At 40.5% G+C, this 21408-nt stretch overlaps 1 protein-coding gene across 1 annotated transcript in view; it reads left to right on the top strand.

Moving 5' to 3' along the window:
* HDAC2 (histone deacetylase 2) overlaps positions 1–21408 on the top strand; it is a 149625-nt gene that overhangs the window by 33750 nt on the left and 94467 nt on the right. The window contains exons 2-4 of the mRNA XM_078648570.1: positions 5044–5156; positions 5262–5379; positions 9101–9175. Of these exons, the coding sequence (XP_078504696.1) occupies positions 5044–5156; positions 5262–5379; positions 9101–9175 (306 nt within the window). The remainder of the gene's footprint in view (positions 1–5043; positions 5157–5261; positions 5380–9100; positions 9176–21408) is intronic.

The raw sequence follows: 21408 nt of genomic DNA, 5'->3' as shown, positions 1-21408 counted from the left end.
CTTAGAAAGTGGTGGGGCATAACATCTTCTCTGAGGTGCAGAGCTATGGAAGTACAGACAATGAACTGTCTCAGGAAGGTGGCAGGAAGGGACGTTCTCCCATCAACTAGGTTTTGAACCAGCATTGGCAAAGCCAATAAGTCTGGCATTGACTATCAGCCTTTTGACTTTGTCAGTGTTTGCGTTCTCATGCTAAAAAGCAGTTCACAAATATTTTCTACGAGTATGATTTCCTGTCTTACTTATGTAAATTCTAGTGAATTCATGAAAGCCGTAAATCTGCACTAATGCAAGGACATACTATGGGTGCTATTTTGTTGCTTTCTTTAAGAATTGTGCCCTTAATTAGGTCTTGAGTTAACCAATACCTTTTGTTTGTATTACAATTCTCTTTTTCTATCTATCTATCCAACAACTGGCTGCTGCCATTTCACAAGTAGCATGTCTGTACACAAAATAGTTCTGTTTAGTGCCAGAGACTACTGTGGCAATGTGTGCTTTTTAAGACCAAACTTCTTATTGCTTTTCCAATGTTTGTTCTAATGGTGAGGGTCTGGCAGCTCCCACAAAGTTTTACAAAAAACATATAAAAACAAGACACGCATTAGCAAAAAACAAAAGGTTACCAGTATCAGACCTATTGGCTTTGCCAATGCATATTTGTTTTCATGTTCCCCATTATCTTGATGAAACTGGCTGCACTGATTTTCCATTAATATTTTGTGGAAATTCTAGCATGCATCAACACGTTTAGTAAATGATGCTTCTAATAAATGATACCTACAATTCCACATTTATTAAGCAAACCTTTTTTTTCCTATCTCATTTCTTTTTGTTAACCGTTTATTTTGAAAGCAAAGGATCATCAATCTTGCTTTCAAACTTCTGCATATATTTGCATTTAATTAGAGAGCATTGTATGTAGCCTCATATATTGTTAAACTTTACAAAAGTGTGTACACATTTTTACACTGGAACCACTGTCCGTATTACAGTCAGAGCTTACATTTCCTAAGAACGCTCACCCTAAGAAGAACGGCTTTTAATAATGGACCATGAATACAAGTTCGAACAGCATCAACATATGGATACAAATATTACTTTAACTGCAGTCAATGCCCTCCCCTGATCCATAATGTGGTACTGTAAACTGGCAACCAAAGGCTTTGTGCTGCAGGGGGTTGGGCTGATTTGTCCCAGGGACACATATGTCCTGGGAGTCGGGCTATAGGAACTCCACACCCCTGTCTGAAGTAGAACTTTTATTTATGTTGGCTCTTCAGTAATACAAGTTGTGTATTGTTAATTTTGTATTGCATGGCAGTCCGCTTACATAACTAGTTGTTGGCATTGATGACTTATGTGCAGGGAGCATCTTGAGGTCATTTTAGGGATGCATGATGGGATTCTTTGAGTGTCAGTGGGAGAATGGGGTGTTGAGCATGATATTATGGAGTATGAGAAAGTGCAATAAAATGGTAGGGTTGTTTTGGCATATTTTGCATGCAAGGTTGAAAAATTAGCGGGTGAAATGTGGCCTAAATGTGAAGTGATGAGTGTGGTCATTGAAGGCTAGAGATTTCATCTGATCCTGCTGCTATGCACATGATGCTGTACCTAGACTTCCTGGTGCCGCAGGCAGGCTTATTATTTAACATTGTACATTTTTTGGTATTTTTGTACTGTGCGCAAGTAAGGGATTTCCTACATTGGAGGCTTGTGTATCCTGTGCGTGGGCACTAATGTGCTTTGGTTATGTTGTGGCAAACTTCACCCTTTGACTAATCATACTTGTGTTACGAAAGTGCAAGAGTCGTAGAATCCTTTGATAACAAACTACCTGCTAGTTTGTTATCAAAGGATTTCAGTCCTCTTCAGTGCTCAGATAGTCAATAGTCCTTTCAGTGCTCTTGACTATCTGTGTCTGGAGAACTAACTGTGGTCCCAGCCAAAGCAAAGATTTCATACGAAACATCCCCAAATTGAGCTGGCATAGAAGCTAAGAACTCAGACTGGGAAATCATTGACCAGCAAATGACTCTGTCCAGTCCACAACAGGAAAGAAAATATTGGTGATCACTATTTCACCATAATAGAACTGCAGAGGTGCAATTGGAAGTAAACAGTCCTTATCCAGAAAAAACAAGATTTTTCTGTTTAGCCTTTTGCAGCGCAAAGCAATAGATTATATTGAACTGATGATCTCCCTTCCATTATTAAAGACTGCACAACAGGAATTATTTTATTTTGGGGAGGTGGAATCAGGCAGAGGGTTCCAACTCCACGGGATGCAGAGCTTACTTCCTTCTACATGATAAATGTTTCGCAAGTCGAATTGGTCCCTTCGTTCTTTAATTTGGGGTCCTCTTCTTAAGTGCCCTACAGTTTGAATTTTTGATAGGCAAATGGCAGTCCTTTTGAAGGAATCCTTTTGATTTCCAATGTCCATTAGCTTCCTTCATTTTTCTGCATTAGTAGCCAAAATAATACCCATATTTTAACAAAGGTTTCACTGTATAATGGTCTTAATGGCTCTTATTAGACCTAGCAGTATTTGCTTCTCTGATGTCCTGTTTTTAGGAATAAGATTACACATCACCACCATCTCTCCTGGAACCATCCGACTCATTCCCTACCCTCGAGCAGTCTAGCCTCCATGTAGACAGAGAGACAGTAAAGAATCTACCAGAACTTGGCTCAAGAACAAATACCTCCCCTAAAAAATAGGAATTACAAGAAACTTCTTAGGGGTTTCTAGACGGATTGAATTACTCATTCCCTTTTTAGTTTGAGTCTGCAAGAGCATGCACTGTCGCTTGCGAGACTCTTGTGTTCAGTTAGGGGCTTTGTATCCGCCTATAGATTACTATTAGTTGGCTACATCGTCATTCTTATTTGCTGCCTTCTCATTGGGTACTGCTGGCCAATGCGTGATTTCTTTTTCTTGTAGTGGCGCAAAGACTTTACTCCATTCCACTCTACAACAGTACTCCACTCCACTTTTATTTAGATATGCTGAGATACAGCATGGCTAAAAATACATTGGCAAAGCCAAAAGCTCTGTCTTAGACGAGATGGATTGGCTTTGCCAGTGCTTGTTTGCTAAAGTGCCCAAACAAATATGTTCTAAGAGAGTAGAACGCTTCCTCTGTTGTCTCACTGGAAGAAGTAAAATCAAATAAAAAAGTTCCTTGGGGAATACAAGGGCAGGCAGCCAGCCCTGACTGTGAGCGGGAGGTTTTAATAGGAAAGTAAACATTTACCGTATTTTCCGGCGTATAGGACGACCCGGCGTATAAGACGACCCCCTACTTTTCTTCATAAAATGAAGGTTTCATGCTATACTCGCCGTATAAGACTACCCCCACTTCCAGCGCAGTACTGTATTGCCGGCGGGAACTTTCTACAGTCCCCTTTCAATGCCCATGAACTGAGGAGATGACGTACGGTACTGACGCTCCTCTCCTTCCGATGAACGTGAGATTTATGGCCACATCGGAAGGAGAGAGAGACGCCAGATCAGCGCATGTGCCCGCTGTAGCTCTAGACTGAATACCTACGCAGTTCGAAAATACCGAAATGCCCCGTGAGATCCTGCTCCCATCGGCACTACTGCACTACAGGACTGTAAGAGACTGCGCACTATTGTCATTTTTGATTCATGTGCCGTAACTTAACGTAACGTTTGTTTTTGTAATTTGTTCTGTTGTAATTATCTCCTCATGTATCATTACTACAGTAATCCTATTGTGAAGCGCTCTGACACCTTCGGGTAAAGTCCGCGCTATATAAAATCGCATACGGTAAATAAAGTACCGTACAGCTAGAGGGGATTGTAGTATGACTCACATAAGCACGAATATGGTATAAGGGGGATCAGTAGCAGGGAGAGAGAGATTAGAGAGACGCTAGATCAGCACAGAGAGAGACGCCAGATCAGCGCATGTGCCCGCCCGCTGTGTCTCTAGACTGAGCATGCAGTTCGAACATACCGAAACGTTGCTTCCACTCCTAAAAATTTGGTACCCGGCGTATAAGATGACCCCCGACTTTGGAGAACATTTTAAGGGGTTAAAAAGTCGTCTTATACGCCGGAAAATACGGTAACCTTTGTGAGAATTTTATATTTGAATTATATCCAGTCAGATCTCTATAAAGCGAGTTTTTAATTTGCTTACAATGAGGTGCAAACTTTGAGAGGATTTGGTTCACCTCTAGCTTTTGCTCTTTCTGTTTGTGTGGCAATCCTGGATTTGATCTTGTGAGAGCAAAAGCGAAATAATTAAGTCTCAATCAGTCAGTTCAAGTACTAATATTATGCCATCTACCTCAGAGAAGCCTATGGTTCATTCCTTTAGTAAATACACGTGCATCCAATGCAGTTGGGCTGTGCAATGCCAGCAGTGATAGCATTTAAGGGATGTTCTTGGCTTCAGTGTGTCATCCCCTCAAATCCTGCTCCTGTACACCAGTCTTCTTTTTCTGCCTTGCAGGAGGGTTGTCTTGAACACCACTTTTAGGGTTATAGTTAGCAGACTGTTTTGGGATCCACGCTTTGTCAATGACATCTATGACATTGTGGTGCTTGGTGTTACCATTCATCTCATTTATGCATAAAAAGGAAGTGGTGTGGAGGAGGATGAGTGGGAGGTGCAACCTGAGTAATGGTCAGGAAGTCACATGATCTCTTTTCTTAAAGTTACAGTACTTCCTAGTGAATTCGGGCTTCCCCGCAAGTGTAGCTAAAAGTACAAAAGCATTGATAGTTTTTTGAGGTTCCTGTTTCCGCGCGGTGCTGTTATAGGTTGACTGTTCCATTTCAGGATAAGTTGTTCTGTGTAAGGGTTTTGGACGTTCCATAAACCTTCACTTGGGTAGAGTTAAAATATGTGACCTAACAGAAGAACAGTCATTTTGTTAAATAGGTTTTGGGCAAGAAAATTATGTTTTAATACCAGCTGGATAATTCATGAGCTACTTGTTTACAGTTTTTATTTTTTATTTTTATGTGAAGATTTAAATTGTCACTTAATTTTCTTCTAGGTGATATTGGAAATTATTATTATGGACAAGGGCACCCCATGAAACCTCACCGGATACGTATGACTCATAACTTGCTGCTGAATTATGGGTTGTACAGAAAAATGGAGATCTATGTGAGTGTGCTCTTGAGTTTTAATGTATTGCCATTCCTTTTATTCAAATGCAATTGAATGTGCACATTGCTAATTATGCCTTCTTGTTTATCATTTGTTTTGCAGCGACCTCATAAGGCTACTGCCGAAGAAATGACCAAATATCACAGTGATGAATATATCAAATTTCTACGATCCATTCGACCAGACAACATGTCTGAATATAGCAAGCAGATGCAGAGATGTAAGTCCTCAAGTCCTCTCAGTGATAAAACAGTAGATAAGAGGAAATCCATTGATACCGATGCCATTTTTTTACCCAAAAAAACGTTTTGGTTGCTGCCAAACAATGCAAAGTGGTAGACTTTAGATCTGTTCAGACCAATGCAAATATTTGGTACTGCAGAAAATCTAGGAGAAAACCCACGAGTTTTATTGCGAGATCTGCTCTAAACTTCTTTAATAATTGGGTGTTGAGCAACTTTATTTCACCTTTCAGCAGCCTCTGCACTTTCTTCATGCTGTATGTGTATTACAGCTTCTCCTTAGCTCCCTGAGGCGATTTGTGTCATTCTTGTGCAGTGTAATGAGGGTTCTCCTATTCATAATGTTAAATTCTGTTCCTTGAATAGAGGTAAATGGCAGCTAGGCAAAAAAAAATATTTAAATGTACTTTAAGCTGTTCATGCTATTGTAGACAATGGAGTCACCCTTGGTAGTGTGGATCTTCTGCCATACCTGTGTCCAAGGCATGTTTGGCATATCTTTCATAATAAGACCACGCTTGTCATTTAAGCAAGCATATCAATATTCAGTGTATTTGTGACTCCCTGCTTTCTTGTAACATATATATTTGTTTACAGAAGGCTGATTCTTATGATAAAAATGAAAACCGTATAAAATTGATGGCTATGAGATGGTTATTTTTCAAGCATGTGAAAATTTTAGATTGTTCACATATTTACAGTACTTTTTTTAGGATTTGTTGCACACATTAAAATGCATCTTGGTATGTTCTGAGTTTATTTTTAATATGGTGTCTCATGTGCACCTCACTTTATCCCATCTTCGCTTCATCCTGTGGACCTGCACAGTGTCTGTAGATGATACGTGTTGACTTTTAGGGTAAATGCTATTTTGGGCACATTTTTCCCTTAAAAATGACAAAAATTACAGGAGGAGCTGCGTGGCGCTGCGGTTAGTCGGGGAAGAGCACGCTCGATTTCCAGGGCAGTCATAAGTGGTGTTTTCCTGCCTCTTTAATGAAACGTTCAGCAAGGTGCCACAGCTCCCGAAATGTGACTTTCCTTCTTTGGAAGGTACGACCATTGCTGTAAATTGACTTACCCCTATATTGGTAGGAAGGTCCTGTTTCCCGAGACAAGTAATCTCTACATGAATGCAAATATGGCAAATAAATAAATTCAGCTCTTTGCCCTTTTCTACCATCCCTGCATGTCCGATGCTAATGGCACACAGTGTCCGTTGGACAGCCCCAGTCAGAGCCCTCTGCCAAACCTGAAACTGACAGTGGTTGAAGTTTTGTTACTTTGTGGCCCAGGTCCAATCATATCACGTACAACACAAATATCAGTTATTATTTCGAAGAATGATGACACAGTTCACAGAAAATAAATTAGGAGAATAAAAAAGTGAGCACAAGAATAGGTAATTATTTTTAAGAAAGGATTGTTATTCATATGGACTAGTGTTGAGGAGTACCGTAAGGGGTATAGATAAACTAAGATAAACGTTATGTTAAGGGATGAGGTAAAAATACAGGTTGATGTGTGAAGTCTTGAGAGGAAGCTCAGCCATGTGTGTTGCCGCACACCTTGAAACTCAATATCAAGCGTATTTTTGGTAGATCCATTTATGGGTCCAGTGTTGGTGATCCTAGTACTTTGAATGTATTCTCCATGTAGCTATTAATAGTTCGTTCTCCATAAATGGTAGCAAGTGTTTTTAATTTATGCTTAAATATTTTTTTATGTCTTTCACATTAACGCTTAATAAAAACAAGATGGGTTTGATATGTTTTTAGCATTTTATGGTGTTATATCAGCCAATAGATTGATAGATAAGCCTGCGTAGACCTATTCTAAAATACGTCTTGTTCTCTCATAAGTATCATTCACATGCTACAATGATTACTGCTTTGTACATTCAGTTTGTATGTGATTTTGTTTTCACTTGAGCATACATCTAGAAATCTGAATATGCTGCTGCCTTGGTAAGTGGTCTGTAGGGCCTTCATCTTGCTCACCTGGATAGGAAACGGGTTAACGTCAAGGGTGCATTAGGTGGCTGAAAACTAAAAAAAACAAAAACGGGAGTTATTTGTTGGATCAGCAGAGGAAATGTAGTTCAAGATGTGTACAATGCTTTTGCCTCAATGCATAACCTTTTGTAATAAAGAGGACCGTAAAGGAAGAGATGAGAATGGAAACAGACAGACAATGCAATCAGTAGTACTGGAATCGATTGAATGATTGAGGTGACCTTAGGTAGATCTTGGATAGTAGATAGAATTTATGGCAAGATTAGGAACTGTAAAGTGATCCATTTCAGTCTTGACATAAGGGCAAAAGTGGTAAGGTCAGAAGCTTGCCATATAATCTCTATCCATGTTCGGAGAAGATGTGGCTGAATTTTAGCTTAATTAAAAAAGAAACTACACTATGTGGAACACCATAACCAAAATTGAGGACCCCCCTCCATCAGTGATGATTGGACTAAGCACAAAGGACTGTAACATTAAGTTCTGCAAGTATATTATGCACATGAGTTTATTTGTATTGCATAAATGGAGCTCTTAAAAGAACCTAACTGATGATGAAGCAGCATCCCTGAATGCGGATTGGCACTAAGTTTATAACTGGACTTATGAAGCGGAATGGAATACTGCATTTCAATTGTGATGGCCACTTCTTTGCAATACAATAATGTAGCTAATGGGATAAAGCAGCCTGGTATCATTGAGAATCATTGGCGATCACTCCATACTTGGATTGCACAATCCCAGGACTTTGCGAAACTAATACGTACGGCACATTGTAAAGACATGGCAAGGTATCATCACAGACACTGCACAAATGCACTGCTGTAATCCAGCCTGACTAGTGGCACATCTGGCACATAAAAAGAGATGGAGATTTTAGAAACTTAGTGGATTAGGGTACAGATTTGAAATGTAGAATGCAGAGGTTGCATGGGCAAGTAATTGGGGACAATGTGGGTGGCAAAGGACAGAACAGGCACCACAGTGGAACAGCGAAGGATTTGACCAAGTAAACAAATTATTAGCCAGAAAGAAAGAAGCACATTTGTTTGCATGGATTTATAGCATGCATTGGGGAGGGATCAAGATGAAGAATCTGGAGTCTTGACATTGTAAATTGTGGGTGTGTGTGTGTGTGTCTGTGGTGGAGCAAGTGTGTGTGTCTGTGTGAGGTGGGGCAAGTGTGTGTGTTTGTGTGTCTGTGGTGGGGCGTGTGTGTGTGTGTGTCTGTGGTGGCGCAAGTGTGTGTGTGTGTGTGTCTGTGGTGGCGCAAGTGTGTGTGTGTGTGTCTCTGGTGGGGCAAGTGTATGTGTGGTGGGGCAAGTGTATGTGTGGTGGGGCAAGTGTATGTGTGGTGGGGCAAGTGTGTGTGGTGGGGTAAGTGTGTGTGTGTCTGTGTGGTAGGACAAGTGTGTGTGTGTCTGTGTGTGGTAGGACAAGTGTGTGTCCGTGAACACGTTTGCAACAATTCATTTACCTATATAGATTTGAATGCAAGCTATCCTGCTCTGGTTTTCATCTCCACAACAACCACTTCAAGTTATGCATTTAATCTCTTATTTTACCTAACACAGTTTGGTTGAGCCCCTGCCATGTAGACATTTCACATTGTTTATCATATTATTAATGGCTTTATTGTTGCTGTAGGACGAATTTCAAATACTTATATTGTTTTCATTCACAGTCAATGTTGGGGAAGACTGCCCAGTGTTTGATGGACTTTTTGAATTCTGTCAGTTGTCAACTGGAGGCTCTGTTGGTAAGTTTTGTATTTATTCTAGCTGTTCTTATGCCATTCTTAATTCACTGTTTGTCAGATGCATTGTCATATGGTTCTTGCAGCCACAGGTAGGTGAAAAGGATTTTCACTGCACAAAATCTCCCTGTGTTCCGTTACCAAATAGTAAATGGAATACTTCGTACATGTCTCTCCCCACATCTTTTTATGCTACTACCCACCAGGACCCACTGAGACCCTCATTGAAGACTTCAATTTGTTTTCAGCCAACCTATTCTTTGTATCCTACCACATTCTAAAAGTGAGTACATTCTGCTTCTGACTGTAGAGCAGTTTCATTGCTTCAACATGAGAATTCTTAGACCAGTGCAACAGTCTCAAACTGGAAGCCCCATTCAGAAGCCTCTTGCATATACAAAACTTATACCTCAACGTTAACCTCCAACATGGAATAAAAAATAACCTCCAACATGGAATTAAAAAATAGCCAGCTTATCAATGGCTCTATGAACTACAAAAACATTGACTTTAACATTACACTCTTTAAGCTAAATCCAGTGAGCCTCTCTAGAACACCCCCATGCTACTCTAATTCAAGAGAAAGTCTTCACTAAAATCCTTTATCCAAAAAAGATGTAATACCATTAACCGATCAATGTGTTACACATCTTCCATCCCCATCTCAACTCACTCACCATCGACATCTTCAGAACTATAGACATTTGCAGCTCATTACATATTTGTTGCTGAATATGTTTTGGTGGCCTGTATTCATGGTTTGTCGCAAACTTAAATAAATGTTGTTAAGACTCTAGGGATCCCTGCCTTACTTCGATTGCTGCCTCTTTTGCAGAGGAATCAGCAGCTCTGATACTGGAATTGATAATAGCTCCCTAGAAACAGGAAAAGGGGCCTTTGTGCAAAACTTCACTCTAGAAAACCACATCTAGCCCACTGCCCCCCACCCCCAAAAGACTAATAACTATTGTAAAACCCTCATGAAACTCCAGAATCCTGGCTAATGGTAATAACCCAAATCCACAGCCACTTAAACATTTCAGAATAAAGACCGCTCTGGAAAATGTATGAAATGGGCTTCTTAATTAGGCTCAACAAGGATTTACAGGTTGTTGAACCTCCTGGATCTATCTGCCACCTTCTATAGGAAGGACCATACCATCCTCGTTTATCTGCTCCAGGGTATATGTGTCTGCAATTAAGTGATTCTCATTCTGAACACAGCCAGATTACACTAGGTAGCCTCCTCTCCCCTACCAGCCCAGCTGGCACCTCCCATGACTCTCCATTGAGTAGCTATATGAAGCATCTTGTGGACCTCGTCACAGTCAACTCCCCGCCTACATGAAAATCCACTTGCGAGTTAGGGGGAAAAAAGAGAACAGTACATGTCACTAATAACCTAAAAGTAATTGAAACGGCACAAAACTCAGTGGGCCAGAAACTGACGTACTTAATATGGGCCTACTCTGCCTTCTCAAACAGAGCAGCCCACTGAGCTCACCTCCATGTTCTCTGGGGAAATGGATCCCATCAAATCCAACACCAGAAACATGAGTGGGATTTGGAAGATAACATGAAATTCAATTGATGGGGAGAGTAGTCCTGTCCACCTTCCACCAAATGAAGATCTTCAGAATTCATGCATACAGGTCTTAGGCGTCCCAGAATGCTTCATTAGATTTGGCCTCCCACATGTCAAATTAAACTGACTAGAATATGCTTAAAATGCAGATGTACGCCTCATTCTGGGGCTGCATCAGCCCTACCTCTAAAAGCAACAGCAAATGTCTATGCGTTTAAGAATTTGTTTTAAAATACTAGGGCTCACCTACAAAAGCATTAAAGACTGCGCCTGCCTACTTTGAGAAAACAAAATCACATTCTAGCAGGTAAACACCCTCTCAACATCCGAAATCATTTGCAATACCAGCTACCAATCAAGATTAAGCGTCTGCCTCTCATTAATGGACCCTCCCTTATGCAGTGGATTCCCTCCTCTACAGCATATCTCAGTCTAATATGCTTCATGGCAAAACAAAAGCCTTCCTTTTTTTAACCCTCTCACTGCAGACTGATTACTGCAGAAGCAGCCAAATGTTTAATCTTTTTTAAATTTACATTGACCTTTTTCTCACAGAAAGTCAAAAGGAATAAATGTCCTGACCTTTACATCACCTTGGAATCTGAAAGCTGCTCCGCCCACTTTATGTGCTTAAATGTAAGAACAGAAAGGATAATCTTAAGTTATTCCTTTGGCAAATATAGAAGTCAAGATTTTAGGGCTCTGTCCATAAATGATGTAATGCTGATGCAGGATGTTAGAAGTATGATGCTATTATGCTCCAAGAGCTACCTGTACTAGTAAGGCTCATGCAGTGTGTGTCAGGAAAACATATTAGTTTTTTATGAAGGCCCTCACCCACCAACCTAGTTGGTGGCATGCTTCATCATCGGGCCCCACCCAAGACACCGAGTGTGCCTCAGGTGTGCTGCGACGTCTGTTTACAGTGAGGCGGATAGTGTTAAGTGAGTGTGCAGTGGTGGTAAGGGTGTAAGTTAAAAAACTGTCCTAAGGGTCCCAAGATCCACAGGATCATTTTTTTGTGGGCCCTTGGCAGTGTTTAAAAGTAAGGATAGTGGATGTGGTTGGAGAGACTTATGGGCTCCCACATCCTCTGTGGTGAACTAGTTTCAGCCAGGTCGCATGTTGATTCGGGATTTCATCTGGACAAAGAGGCATTTTGAATCCATTGCAGAGGAGCAAAGGATTTCTTAGGAAGGCACGGGTAGACTGGGTTGCCAAAATATATTTTAAATTGAACAAAAGTGATTGTGAGGGAGGTTAGAAAAGATAAGACTCTGCAAATTGCTTACACGTGGTAAAATGGATTTCAGTGTAGCAAACATTTGATTATTTAGCTAGAGTTTGGAGTCTAGCCAAATGCCCCAGTCTGGGCCCCTCATTTGCAGTGCATACACCAGTGGTTCTATGTCTAGGTAAAAAATGATGGGTGATAGAGGGCAGACTGGTGCGATTTCCCTCATTATTATAATGTGCTTTGAAATCTCCCTCCTGTTATGTGCTCTGGCTTTCGGACCCACATACAGAAGTTTAATTAAGTGCAGTAATTCATTCCACAATCCCATTGAATCCAATACTGCCAGCGGGAATGTCCAGCTCGGCGTGTCTAATACCTTTGCAATGTCTTTTGACGCAACTCATGATCTTGTCCATGTTGCTTGGACTAGTTCACTATCATAAAAAGTCTATGTAGGTTCAGGAAAGGGTTGCTACCTGGGACAAAGCCTTTCTATTCACTATGTATCAGACTCTGCGCTAAATTGATCAATCTGTTAACCAGTATTTTACTCAAAATGTTATAATCTAGGTTTATCAATGATTGTGGTCCGTTTGAGATCACATGCAGGGGGTCTCTGCCGGGTTTAGGTAATAAGATTATCCGTGTCACTTGCAAAGAAGGTGGTAAGCATCCTAACTGGCTAGATCTTTGTAAATCTGCAACTGCCAGGATGCCAGCCCTGTGTTGTATGTAGCGTAGAGTTCTACTGGGAACTCATCGGGACCTGGTGGTTTAGCTCTAGCCATTTGAGAAATGGCCTATCATATTTCTTGGAGTTGAAGTGGTTCTTCTAGTTCTTCGCCCTGTGTGTTGTTCACCACAGGAAGTGGAATTTAGTCTAAGTAACGTTGTATCTCATCTGCTAGCCTATCTCGGGCAAATTATACAGCACAGTGTGGTATCCGCAAAACACTTTGTTAATCCCACTTTGTGTGTTTCCAATCAGTCCTTGTCCATCTCAAATGCCTCCTGTCGGAGTTCTGGGGTTTTCGATTTAAGAAGCCAATTTAGCATATGGACTGCCTTATCGCCTTCATTGTGTTGCTTGGTATTCTTCATATTCTAGAATGGAACTAGTGTTCCATTCTAGTGTGAGCTAGGGATTGTGACACTTGTTCTTGCTTGACCGACTCAATCTAGTGTTCTCATGTGCCTCTCCATAGTACCCAATCACGTCTCAAAGTCTGTTCAACACCATAATTTGTATGTATTAGTGGGGAAGTGGGGTATATTATCTGGTGGGACCTCACCGTGTAATACACTTCCAACCCTTCTCAGGACTAGTCCGGAGTGTTTCTCAAGCCTTAGCTTTACCCTGGGTAGCTCTGGCTCTGAGCAGTCAGGCTTCAACACAGGAAAATGTGTAAAGCATTTCAACAGAACCAAACCTATTGTATAAGAAAGAAACATGACTCAAGAAATCCAACACCAATTTAAAAAAATGTTCTATATTTTTATGAATTTAAGACACCAAAACGAAAAAGATCAACCAGAGTGTTCCAGAGTTAGAATTACTTAAACAAAAAAAAAAATCACAACTTTTCAAGTAATTTTGAGCAAGCTTTGGCAAATTCAATGAATGTGATACTTCGAAACGTTTTCAAGAAAAGTTTGGTACAAGTTGAATGCCGTCACTTCCATGGCGACTAACTCCAGCAGGGAGCAGGTCAAGGGTCCTAACAAAGTCCCAAAGAGCCGTTACCTACAAGAAGTGGTCTCCAGTCCGGGAAGCGGCTTGAACAACGATTTTTTTTTGACAATGAGTGGCCTTAAAAATGACTCCTAAACAACGACCTAGAACTGAACCACCACGACCTCCTTAAAAACTACTTAATTAGACAACTAGTGGCCCTAACAGGACTCCGACCTTTAAACGTGAAAAATATGTAATTATTTAAATAAAGTACATTTTGAATGTAAACTAGTTTTTCTTATCTCAACATGTTTTTTATTCATTTTTTATACAAGAACACATTAGCAAATCTGTTGCAGGGTTTGCATCGTTTAGTCCACTCGCTTTTAGGCCATATCATACTTTGCAGGCCCTACATATCATAACAGTGAAGAAGAGAAAGAAAATCAGAAGGGAGCAGGAAAGCAAGGAGTGAAGAAGAGATAGGGGACAGACACCTGAGAGATACATTGCAGATAATTTACAGAGACCGTTTTAATTTACCTTGTGAGGCCAGTAGATGGCACTGTAGGATTGTTTTCAAATGGTGTCTCATGTGGGAGGACCCCGGGCACAGACAATGGGCACTGGGATTTTCAGGCACAAAATCTTTGGTGCAGTGTATGTGGCACCCAGGTAGATCGACCTTACCAAGCGCAAACTAAAGGAGGGTAGGGCGGGCACCCAGCCTGCCCCTCAGAAGCGTGTAGTTCTAAAGATGATAATGATAAAGGCGCCCACTCTGACCCCAAGGATGCTATGGTGCAGATGTAAACAACTGAGGCGCCCTCTTAAACAGAGGCAAGTAAGGCTGACTGTCCCATCCGCTGTATTCTAGATGCCGAAAGTTTGATGAAGTATGAGGGTGCTTCACAAACTTCCAATTTTGTATGCTTTGCCATCATTGCACATAATAGAAATACATTCCTCTTTCAAAGTTCAATTGAGTCCTGATTTGAATATATTTAAATAAAAATGTCAGGGAAAATCGGAATATTTGAAAGTAGTAATCATTATTTAGAAATATATTGTACATTCATTTAATAAAAGTGGTACTTTAATTTAAAAAACATTTTGGAACTTTACATTTAAATATTAGATAGAAAAATATAGATGATAAATATGCTAATGATTTTTTTTTTTACTTGTTTAAATGAAGTGTTTTGAACGTAGTGGTAGCTTCGGTGTATATGTAAATAGAATTTTTTCGTGGTTCAAAACTTAGTGGTTGGGATTTGGGCGTTGTTTACCCTTCGTGGTTTATGCACTTGTGATTTCAGAGGTAGTTGTTTAATCATACAACCCTCCAGTCCAGTTCCAGTATTAAGGGCAACTTGCCATTGAGTTCTATGCAGTTGTTCTGATGCAAGGGATACATGATGGGGGACCCCTGGGGCTACTCCTTGGTCCACGGTCATGGTGGGGAGACTCTTGTCACATGGTTCGATGACACGGGAAATCCACTGTGGTCCAGCAAACGTCCAGTTGCCACTGGACTACTGGTTTCCGGACAGAACGAAACCAGTGCTTCTCCTTCTTGTAATAGCTATCCTTCTGAGTAACCAAATTGCACTTCAACGACTCTCCTGGGTCCAGCAAACTCTAGTGCAACATTTGAACGCCAGGACTCTGTCTCCCAGGCTGCACTGCGGCAAGGAGCCACAATGGTAAAGCAGGCTTCCTCCGCTTTTGTGGCTCTGCACTGCGAACAGGAAGTCAGCTAACTGACTTTTGGAGTCTCTGCTTATGGCTGGGCTTGGGGAATGGCTGTTCCACAAGCAGGTCAGCACAGGCTCAGTCCTATCTTTCCTAGCCAAAGGAGCAGGAGGTGCAGTTCAACTTTGGTGCAGCCTCGCTATGCCAAGTTGCAGGTCAGCCGGGCAGTTCTTCTTTGGTCCTCTTCTCCAATCCGGGTGATGGGTGATGGTGGCTAAGGGTGCCCCTTTAATCCCTAATTGTCCTATGGGGAGGTTGTGGTCACTAGCCAATGAACTACTGAGATTCCTCCCGCCCGTTGACAACTTTTTGTGAAGCATGGCATCTAATTATCCCAGAGTTCTCTATTCTGCCCATCCCATGATGGGTGAAGTCCTTTATCTGTGCCGTTAGCTTAGTAGCCCACTTTAGAAGTGTGGCTACCGCTGTTCTACTCAACCATGGGAAACTGGTATGACTAGTACTTTCCCTTTGATGTCCCTGATGCCCTTCTGTCTACCAAGACAAAGTAGCAGCCCCTCTTGTGTGTGCCTGCCATTTACCTATCAAAGTGGTACAAAATGGGGTGGTGATGGACGGAGCATCTGAACCAATCAAACACTCACACCGAGTCAACAGATCTGGGTTTAATCCATCACCGTTCTTTAGCCCACTCTGCCACCCCAGTTCAGACATAGCCATATGCAAATCAGTCTGACCCTGTGCCTCATGGGAACAGTCCAGCCCGAACTGCCAAGCCATGCCTTCCCTGGACCGGAAACAAGCTTCCGAGGACCGGTTTCTGGCATTTCAGCGTCTTCAGCCCGGCTTGCTTGAATCCCATGCTCTCCACACCACTGGAGTCAAGCAATCCTGGCTGAAGACGGCTGATAGCCAGAAACCGTTCCTAGGATGCTTGATTCCAGTCCAGGAAAGACATGGCTTGGCAGTTCGGGCTGGACTGTTCCCATGAGGCACAGGGTCAAGGCTGATTTGCATATGGCCATGTCTGAACTGGGTGGTGTGGAGTGCAAAAAAACAATGGATTTAGGCCCAGATCTCTGTACTGGGGTGAATGCATGACATTATTCTGCATTCTGTCCATCAACTGTTGTTTTGCATTTACCTATCAAAGGCGGCTTCCCCTTTGGGGCTTGCCTTTTGGGCTCACACCCGGTGTGACTTTTCCTGCCGTGAGGATAAACTCTCCTCCTTCAGCAGATCCTTTCTAGGCTTTCCTGGGAATTGTTTTCACTTTCCCCAGGAGGCCAGAAGGCTGTCTTAAAAGTAGCCAACTGTATACACAGTCATTCAGGGTTAGAAGGTGGTTAACTAGTCGGCCAGGTGTACTTTTGGGGATATATACTGTAACTATGGAGAGCATTTCTCCATTCAGGAGGCTATCCAGCTCTACATAACTACCCTCATGATCAATCTTGATGTGTGTGAGTGTGAAGGGAACCGCCAGTGTAACCCAACTGAGTGCGCCTCTGGTGTAGCTTTATTATGTAGTGCCAGCAAACATTCCTCGCCATTTCTGACGTAGTTTAAACAATTCTGAAGACAACGTGCACGTCCTACAGTAATGCAAAATGCACACGTCGACGTTAGAGGTATGTGTGTTTTCTGTATCATTTTGTGAGTGAGGCCAGACCACACATGTTCAAGGTAAGAATATTGTATTTGAGAGAAGGCCCTCTAACATGTTCAGCCATCAGTTAGGGACAGTAGATAGAAAATCTACATGTAGTGTGCACTGTTCCTAACGGAAGCACTCCTGTTTTCCAAACAATAAATGACAATGGAACTGAGATGTACTGTCCAAGTTTCTGTTTATAGATCAAGATTTTTTTTTCATGTATAACATAATTTTGTCTTTGTTTTCAAAACATGACGTTGCAATAAATGGACTGTCACTACATATCAATTGATATACACAAATACCTTTGTATTGTATATAGTGAACAGTAAATGAAAAATTCAAATTACCATGCTAATACTCAATACAATATGACATGAACATCTGTCAATATGAATCATATCTCCAATAGTATGTCAAAACGACTTCATATTCGTACATACAATAACAACATTATGGTTTCACTGAAGCGGCGCCCAATGCATTTCGGGACCAGTGGTACCCTTCTTCAGGGGCGAAATCCTAAAAAAAGAAGCATTAATCACTAATACATGTATACATATACAATAAGATGATTTGAAATACAAAAAACACTTGAAGATAAAGATTTGGACACTCATGGGGGAATGATCAAGGAATAATTTACAAGGGTTGTGTCTCTATTGGCGGCAACAGCGAAATCAGTCTATTAATCTATCCTACCATCTAAATAGTCAATCCATGGTTAATTGTATACCCATAACTATGTTTACATCAAAGATAAATTTTCAAGTGTAGTGCACTATCTAGTAATGTGGCGTACAAGGGTGAAATATCAATAGTGTGATTCGGTAAAAACATTGCTCGATAATATACAAAATGATAAGTCGCATGTATGACTCTGGAAGAGACGTACGTTTCACTTTTCTAAATGCTCGTGTGAATACCACACGTGGATAGTCTGTATTCTGCAATGTGATTTACCAGTAACGGGTATGCATTTCAGAGCAATGTCCAAAAATAGTGTCCAAATACGAAATATTAACTAAGGGGAGTGACGCTATTCTTTCCAAAAAAGGGGGAGTGAGTAATGTTAATGTTGTACAGCAGCTATTTTGAGCCAATGTGTACGAATAAATACTGACGGCAGAAATGAAAGATAACGACCTAAGGGTATAAATATAAATAAATACACGTACCATAGATTGTGAGACTGGTGCATGCTACACTCTCTTTCACATAAAAATGTCGAATATATTCACTGTAATATCGGAAAAGTAAAGAGGTCTGTGGGAAAATAAAAGAATGCATAATCACAAACTCTAGTCCTGCTTAATACGAAAATGTAATGCTTAATGCTGCTGGTATGCCTTACTTTAAAAGAATGTCAGGAATCCAAGACTATACGTGCCCAAGGCGTGGCAAATAATCCTATCTGACGAACCGATTTCCAAAACGGTAAAATGCAAGGATATGTTTCTTCACTGGTTCTGTGAAAAATAAATAAACGAAACAACATCTCCTAAGTGATAATTCTAGGGTGAATTATAAGGCAAGAAAAGATGCCAAGATGTAGAAAACTCATACCTAATGCCGGAGATATGGGGAGTGTTGTATTTTAGACAATGTCCTCCATCAGACTGCTGGAAGGATTCCCGCGGCGGGATACCATACAAAGTATAAAGAAGGGCGCCGACAATGAAAGCGGTGCAGACCATTAAGGAATGTTGGGAAACGTAGTGAATAACAAACTACTGTTAAATGTAGATAAATCGAAGTGACGTATTACATGGAAAGTGAGTGTAAATGCGCATATATTAGACTACCAAGCTTCTGCTATAAACATAATCAAATCAAACTCTAAGCGGATGGTGTAAAAAAGTATGTGCAATGAAACACCTTAGAAACACATAATGCGATGAAATATGCATAGCAATATACTTTTACGTACATAAATTACATGCATATACTAGACAGCATAATACAATCTGTATAATGATCACAAGTACATCTATATTATAGAGCAACAATGCATACACCTAGACAAGCATATTGACGATTTATGTACGTAAAAGTATATTGCTATGCATATTTCATCGCATTATGTGTTTCTAAGGGGTTTCATCGCACATACTTTTTGACACCATCCGCTTAGAGTTTTATTTGATTATGTTTAAAGCAGAAGCATGGTAGTCTAATATATGCGCATTTACACTCACTTTCCATGTAATACGTCACTTCGATTTATCTACATTTAACAGTAGTTTGTTATTCACTACGTTTCCCAACATTCCTTAATGGTCTGCACCGCTTTCGTTGTCGGCGCACTTCTTTATACTTTGTATGGTATCCCGCCGCGGGAATCCTTCCAGCAGTCTGATGGAGGACATTGTCTAAAATACAACACTCCCCATATCTCCGGCATTAGGTATGAGTTTTCTACATCTTGGCATCTTTTCTTGCCTTATAATTCACCCTAGAATTATCACTTGGGAGATGTTGTTTCGTTTATTTATTTTTCACAGAACCAGTGAAGAAACATATCCTTGCATTTTACCGTTTCGGAAATCGGTTCGTCAGATAGGATTATTTGCCACGCCTTGGGCACTTATAGTCTTGGATTCCTGACATTCTTTTAAAGTAAGGCATACCAGCAGCATTAAGCATTACATTTTCGTATTAAGCAGGACTAGAGTTTGTGATTATGCATTCTTTTATTTTCCCACAGACCTCTTTACTTCTCCGATATTACAGTGAATATATTCGACATTTTTATGTGAAAGAGAGTGTAGCATGCACCAGTCTCACAATCTATGGTACGTGTATTTATTTATATTTATACCCTTAGGTCGTTATCTTTCATTTCTGCCGTCAGTATTTATTCGTACACATTGGCTCAAAATAGCTGCTGTACAACATTAACATTACTCACTCCCCCTTTTTTGGAAAGAATAGCGTCACTCCCCTTAGTTAATATTTCGTATTTGGACACTATTTTTGGACATTGCTCTGAAATGCATACCCGTTACTGGTAAATCACATTGCAGAATACAGACTATCCACGTGTGGTATTCACACGAGCATTTAGAAAAGTGAAACGTACGTTTCTTCCAGAGTCATACATGCGACTTATCATTTTGTATATTATCGAGCAATGTTTTTACCGAATCACACTATTGATATTTCACCCTTGTACGCCACATTACTAGATAGTGCACTACACTTGAAAATTTATCTTTGATGTAAACATAGTTATGGGTATACAATTAACCATGGATTGACTATTTAGATGGTAGGATAGATTCATAGACTGATTTCGCTGTTGCCGCCAATAGACACACGACCCTTTTAAATTATTCCTTGATCATTCCCCCATGATTGTCCAAATCTTTATCTTCTCAAGTGTTTTTTTGTATTTCAAATCATCTTATTGTATATGTATACATGTATTAGTGATTAATGCTTCTTTTTTTAGGATTTCGCCCCTGAAGAAGGGTGCCACTGGTCCCGAAATGCATTGGGCGCCACTTCAGTGAAACCATAATGTTGATATTGTATGTACGAATATGAAGTTGTTTTGACATACTATTGGAGATATGATTCATATTGACAGATGTTCATGTCATATTGTATTGAGTATTAGCATGGTAATTTGAATTTTTCATTTACTGTTCACTATATACAATACAAAGGTATTTGTGTATATCAATTGATATGTAGTGACAGTCCATTTATTGTAACGTCATGTTTTGAAAACAAATAGACAAAATTATGTTATACATGAAAAAAGATTTCTTGATCTATAAACAGAAACTTGGATAGTATATCTCAGTTCCATTGTCATTTATTGTTTGGAAAACAGGAGTGTTTCTGTTAGGAACAGTGCACACTACATGTAGATTTTCTATCTACTGTCCTTGGATTGTACGCATTGTGTAACCAACACAAGTAGTAGTGTAGCACCCTTAACAAGTTTTGTACATTAAGATTACACTTTCGAGTGCACCTCTAACTTTGTTCTATTACAGCCATCAGTTAGGTAATCATAGGGGGCACTGTTACTGTACCATCCGTCCCATTGTGAATAGGCAGCTAGCGCACTTCAGTGTAGAAGCAAGTTTACTCAGTCTAGTAACCTTTGAATACCCAACTCCGCATCCCAAGTGAAGATTTCCAAAACTACATTTCTAGCAATCTGGCACATGAAAGTTCGCCATACATATGGTCTAATTTGGTATGTGGGGGAAACGGTACAAAAGGGCATCTGTAAGTGCAAGCTTGCATGAGATCCCTTGTCGCTAGTATCAGAAGGTCTTTTTCTCCTCTCTCCCCAATACAAAAATGTAGCAGTACGCCGATGCCCCCATTGTCTATGTATTATCACCCA

Source organism: Lissotriton helveticus, chromosome 6, assembly GCF_964261635.1.
Source record: "Lissotriton helveticus chromosome 6, aLisHel1.1, whole genome shotgun sequence".
Classification (NCBI taxonomy): Eukaryota; Metazoa; Chordata; class Amphibia; order Caudata; family Salamandridae; genus Lissotriton; species Lissotriton helveticus.
Note: the sequence above shows the minus strand (reverse complement) of the source record. Positions and strands in the feature narration are given on the sequence as shown.